The 6,066-nt window shown below is 41.3% G+C and overlaps 1 protein-coding gene across 1 annotated transcript; it reads right to left on the bottom strand.

Moving 5' to 3' along the window:
* Positions 1 to 3,122: 3,122 nt before the first annotated feature.
* On the bottom strand, positions 3,123 to 5,631 carry LOC116504347. Its single transcript, XM_032211311.1, has 2 exons — positions 4,696 to 5,631; positions 3,123 to 3,192 (listed from the first exon to the last, which is right to left on the bottom strand). Exons 1-2 carry the CDS (start codon positions 5,584 to 5,586, stop codon positions 3,160 to 3,162), a joined length of 924 nt encoding a protein of 307 aa, XP_032067202.1. The 5' UTR covers positions 5,587 to 5,631; the 3' UTR covers positions 3,123 to 3,159.
* Between the last annotated feature and the right edge of the window lie 435 nt (positions 5,632 to 6,066).

Here is a 6,066-nt window from a genome sequence, read left to right as displayed (position 1 = left end):
TACCCTCCCTAACTCCTCCTACTCCCATATCAGCTAGCCTGATCGGGGCGGTCACAAACCAGTCAGCAATAGTAACGCCCTAACTATTACCTTATATAGAATTATGACATTTAACCAATCAACTTCTAACATTGTTTTTCTTTAACCAATTAAATGATTACACAGTTCTCTTCTAAAACTCTCTCTTGGCTCCCTCTAGTGTTCATACAAAATATTAACTCTTTTTCAATTTTATTCCATCAATTCCCCCATCTCTTATATGGCAATTTTCTTAATATTTTCCCTTATTTCTTTCAACCTTTCTCTTTCTATTATTGTACTTTCCATAGGGAATGTATTCATACTTTCTAATAATTGGATCTGATCCCCAATTTCTTTTAATACCATCATTGACTTTTCATGTTGCTGAGCTTGTATTATGCTTCCCACCGTGGAGGTGACAACATTTCTTATTATGGGAATTAAACATGGTAGCATCATTAATCCAATAAAAATTATACCAACCATGAACAATGCTTGTTTCCAATTTCTAAAAATCCCCCCTAAAAAGCCCCCACCATCCAAATTGCATGTTTTGACTCTTATTATTATTATTACAGAGAAATTGTATATCTCCAGGGCTTCCTTCTGAAATTTTTCAGCTACTAGACCATAAAATTTTATCAATCCAATAACACCTTGGGTCTCCATTATCTAAATCTTTCTTAGTTGCATTTTTACATATTTTGAAAAGTCCCTTTCTCCACCCATCATTTTGATTCTCACATGACCAGGCCAATCCTCTCTTAGTTTGTTTTGCCATTACTTCTAATGTTAGATTGCATCCCTCATGTGTCATTTTCGAATATTGGAATTCTCCTTTCTGTAGTCCTCCTCCTTTTATACAAATGGTGTTTACAGGTGAGTTTATGAATTTCTTCGCATGATGGTGAAAACTTATCTCTCTTTTTGAGCGATTCTGTTTAGAGGGAGGTCCATAGAAATCCTCTACTATTCCCTCCTTAATTTGATATTCACATGCTCCCCACACCACCAAAAGTAACATACCCATCATTATTGTCATGCCTAGAAAATGCAACAGGAAATACTTGCAAGATGGTCGAGGAGCCCAATAGTCCCAAAATCCCGTTTCCTGCCCAGGTAACAGTCCTCTGATGGAAGGGCATCGTGGTTTCATCTTCTTTAGGCCCCGGCGGCGTGATAATTGTCAGAAAAGGGATTATCAAGCGCTCTCTGTACTGTTGGGGTAATACGGAGGTCTGTGGTGAGAGCAGTTGAAGATAGACTCGGATAATAAAAATATGCCGCCAGGTATTGTTCAATCAATATAATGTCACAGGGGATCCGGCAGTGGATACAAAGTACACAGTCAATACAATGGGAACAGCAGCAAGCTTCACACAGACAAGAACAGAACCAGCACATTGGTCACAAGCCAAGAACTCACGGGCCTTTTCCTTTAGAAGAATTACTGCCTTTTCAACACCAACTTCAATGGCTCCTTCTGAAAGGCCTTCCAAGTTTCCGACTCCTCCAAGTTGGCTCTCTTCGCTCTGGTGTAGTGGGTCCAGCCTTTTTCTTTCGTCCGGATGGCAGTGTCTGTGGTCAGCAACACCAGGAATGGTCCATCCCACTTCGGCTTTAGGGAATCGTCCTTCCAAGTTTTTATCCACACCTGGTCTCCCACTTCAATGGAATGTACTTTGAAGCTCAATGGAGGAGTCTGTATTAAATAGCCCGCTTTCCTGAAAGAGTCAAAAGTCTGGGACAGTATTTGCAAGTATTGTATCAATCCTTTGTCTTTACTAGGTAAATTCCCCATTCGTATCCCAGCATTCCTTAGTGGCATTCCAAATAACATTTCATAAGGTGAGACTCCCACATCCCTCCTGGGTTGTGTTCTTATTCTAAATAAGGCTATCGGCAACGCTTTTATCCAATTCACTCCTGTTTCCAAATACAATTTTGTCAACATTGTTTTAATCTTTCCATTCATATTTTCCACCTTCCCACTAGAGGGCGGATGCCATGGACTGTGTAAGTCCCATTTTATTCCCAATACGTTAGCCACTCCTTGAGTAATTTTCCCCGTGAAGTGTCTTCCCTGGTCACTATCAACTCTCTGAACAATCCCATATCTTGGTATAATATGTTCTAATAATAATCTAACAACAGTTCTAGCAGTTTCATCAAAACATGGGTAGGCTTCTACCCATCCTGTCAAATGATCTATAATAACTAACAAATATTTATATCTTCCCACTTGTGGCATTTCGGTGAAGTCTATTTGTATATTTTGGAAAGGATAGAGCGCTAAAGGCCTCCCTCCCTTTTGTTTTTCCCTTAATTGATTTCTATTTACCCTTTGACAAATTATACATTTTTGAGTTACTTGTTGTGCTGCCGTATAGACTTTTACTCCTGCATATTTTTTTAATACTTCATCAATCAAGGCTTGAGTTCCCCAATGACTCCCCTCGTGTAGTCTTTCAAAGATTTGTCTCATGAGGGGGTAATTGAGAATTTGTCTCCCATCTGGTAACCACCATTTCCCATCTTCATCTTTCGTTCCCCCCATCTGTTTAATTTTGTTTTCCTCTTTCTCATTAAAAATTGGTATCTCCTTCATTTCAAATACATGGGGAATCATAATTTTAATTTGTTCAATAACTTCATTCATACCAGCTTCTTTAGCTTCCTGGTCTGCCAACCTGTTTCCCTTCTTCTCAACCTCATCTCCCTTTTGGTGTGCTCTCAAATGCACTACAGCAATTCTATGGGGCAGGGCAAGGGCTGATAACACCTGCAATTAATCGAGATGGTTCTTTCCCTGACTTGTCACATATCCCCTTTCCCTCCAAATCTTCCCAAAGGTCTGCACCACTCCAAACGCATATTTAGAGTCGGTGTAAATCGTTAAATTTGATTTTTCCCCCAATATGAGAGCTCTTTTCAAGGCATACAATTCGGCTGCCTGTGCAGACCAATGGTTTGGCAATCTCCCCCCTTCTAGAAGAGCCCATGTGCCCTCCTGGATTATAGCGTATCCATTTTGTCTTTTCCCTTCTACCACTCGTGAAGAACCATCAATGTACCATCTTTCTCCTTTTTCCAAAGGAGTATCCTGTAAATCTGGCCTAATTTTTGTTTCTAAATCTACTATTTCACTACACCAGTGTTCAATTTCTTCACTTTCAGATGAACTGGTTTTATTGAGGAATTGGGCTGGATTCAATGCTGAGTCAGTTGTCAGGACTAGGTCAGAATGATCCAGTAACATCCCCTCATATTTTAGCAACCTTGAATCAGTCAACCACCTCCCAGCTTTTTGTTTCAACAATGTTCTCACTTAATGTGGGCTGCTTACAATTAGCGCCCCTCCCATTGTGATTTTCTCACTCTTCTTTACTAATAACGCTACTGCTGCTATGGCTTGAATACATGTGGGCCATCCTTTAGCTACAGGGTCAAGGTTTTCGGACAGATATGCTACTGGTTTCTTTTGCCCTGCCCAACTTTGTGTCAAAATCCCCAGGGCTATCCCTTCTTCCACTGATGCAAAAAGGTGAAATGGTTTCTCTAAATTGGGAAGACTTAAGACTGGGGCACTGACTAACAAGTGCTTAAGTCTCTGAAAGTCCTCATCCAACCCCTTGGTCCACCCAATTTTAAATGGTTTTGTTTGAGTTAACTGTTCATATAATCCTTTGGTCCATTTGGCATAATCTTCTATCCATAACCTACAATATCCAATTAATCCTAAAAACTTTCTCAACTCTTTTTGCGTTTTAGGCCTTGGTTGTAAGGTGACATAGTTCCTTCTAATAATCCGTCGTTTATTAGTTGGTCTATCACTGGTTGAAGACCTTTTCTTCCTTCCATCGGAATATTATACTGTCTTTGGCTTACTATCTCATTATTGGGTTTCAATTTTATCTTTAAAGGCTCTATCTCTAACCCACCCCTATTTCCCGGTTGCACCCAAACTAAAGGGTTAATCTTTTGTTCTTTCTCTTCTGTTAGAACATAAACTGTTTCACTTTTGTCAAAGCTTATTGTAATTCCCAAGGCCGACATCAGGTCTCTCCCCATGATGTTAATTCCTGCTTCAGGCACATACAATAATTTTAGAGTCCGGATCTCATTTTTCCCATATCTTATTTTCACTGGTTCTAACTGTTTCACATTAAAAGCCTCCCCTTTTACCCCACTAACTTTTATTTTTGCTTGATCATCAATTTTTCCCTCCTTTGGCATCACACACATAGAGGTGCGAGATGCTCCGGTGTCCACTAAGAAGGTATATTCCTGGGTTCCCACCTCCAAATTTATCAAGGGCTCCCAGTGGGAACTCCTAATGAAGGGCCCCTGACTTCCCTAATATATGTCTTCATCTTCCTCCATCAATCGGTTAATTTGCTCCTCCCCGGCCAGAGCAGGACATTCTCTCTTAAAATGTCCTGTCTTGCCACAATGGAAGCAAGTTCCTCTTTCTCCCATTGTTCCCCTTCTCATCATTCCTCGGTTAACTCCGCCTCTGCCTCTCATTCCGAGCTTCCCTCTAAGTCCGGTATCGTCTCTCCCTCGTCCGTGTGGCACCCAGCCCCGCCCCCTTCCTTGCTCGGGCTGTGTTTGCATAGCCCCCCTTACTGCTATAGCCATCATCCGACTTGTCCTCTGTCCGTCCCTTTTCACTTTTTCCTCTTCCCTATTCACATATATTTTCTGCGCTTCCTTTAACAAAACTTCTAAAGATTCTGTAGCCCAATTCTCTCTCTTTTGTAATTTCCTTGCAATGTCTGGCCATGCTTTAGTTACAAATTGAATTTTAACTATCTGTACATTTAGGGCATCGTCAGGATCCGCCCCCGCATACTTTCGCATTCCGTCCTTGAGACGTTGCAAAAATGTAGCTGGTGCTTCTTCCTTTCCCTGCTCTATATCCATGGCTTTAGCCATGTTCTGAGTTCTTGGTATTGCTTCCCTCATCCCCTTTATAATTATTGATCTTAAATCTTGCATGTTTCTTCTCCCCTCTGCTTCATTATTATTCCAATTTGGCTTTACCAGGGGATATTTAGTATCTCCTCTATCTTGATTCCCTCCCGCCACCACAGGGTTTTCTCTTTCCCACACTGCCATGGCGGCTACTCTGATTAAATTTCTCTCTTCGGGGCTAAACAAAATACCCATTATATTTTGTATTTCTTCCCAAGTATATATGTTAGGTCCTAATAGAGAATCCAATTGATCGCTAGCTGTCAATGGATCCTCAATGAAGTTTTTCATTTCCTTTTTAAATGCCCGAACCTCCGTTGCCCTTAGCGGTTCGTGTACATATGTTATAATTGGGGCCCCTTGGGCATTTACTCCATTCGGGGTCTCTCTTAGAGGAAATTGCTTAACCTGTTCCTCTTCACCCAATTGGTTTATTAAATTCTTCCTTGCACTATCCAATTTGTCCTTTGAATATCCTGTTTTCTCATCAACCCCCTCTGTGTATGGCATTAAGAACAGGATAGGGGGTGTGTGGCAATCAGGAGTCCAAACTGGGTTCTCCCCTCCCTGTGGACTTAATACGGGCATCGGAGAACCAGGCCACTGCCCTGGGGTAAATTGGCTTGTCCCTCCCTGCATTCCAGGATATAATGGGGGAGTTACTGCATTAGCCGGGTGTGGGGGATTTTGGATATGAACTGGATTATACGGAGGAGGGATATTTTTCAACAAATCCCTTTTTGGGGTTTCTTCCTCTTCTTCCTGCTCTCCGGGCTTCACCATCAGAATACGTTCTGATGGCCAAAGGTCCGGATTCCAGAGCAGAGCATAATCTAACTCATTGTCCAAATATTTACACTTTTTCTGTTTCACATAATCATATAGATTACGGCATTTAAAGAAATTCATAGAGCCGTCCCGCGGCCACTCAACATTATCATCTTGCCACCAAATAAAACAGCATAAATTTACCATATTTTCTTTAGTCAATCCTAATCTCAAAATTTCCCGATTATAAGGTGGGGATCCCCATCCAGCCAGCATTTGGCCCAATGGGCCATTCGGGTC

The sequence above is a fragment of the Thamnophis elegans genome, chromosome 2 (assembly GCF_009769535.1).
Source record: "Thamnophis elegans isolate rThaEle1 chromosome 2, rThaEle1.pri, whole genome shotgun sequence".
NCBI classification, from domain to species: domain Eukaryota; kingdom Metazoa; phylum Chordata; class Lepidosauria; order Squamata; family Colubridae; genus Thamnophis; species Thamnophis elegans.
The sequence above is the reverse complement of the archived record's forward strand: the minus strand, read 5'-3'. Positions and strand labels throughout refer to the sequence as shown.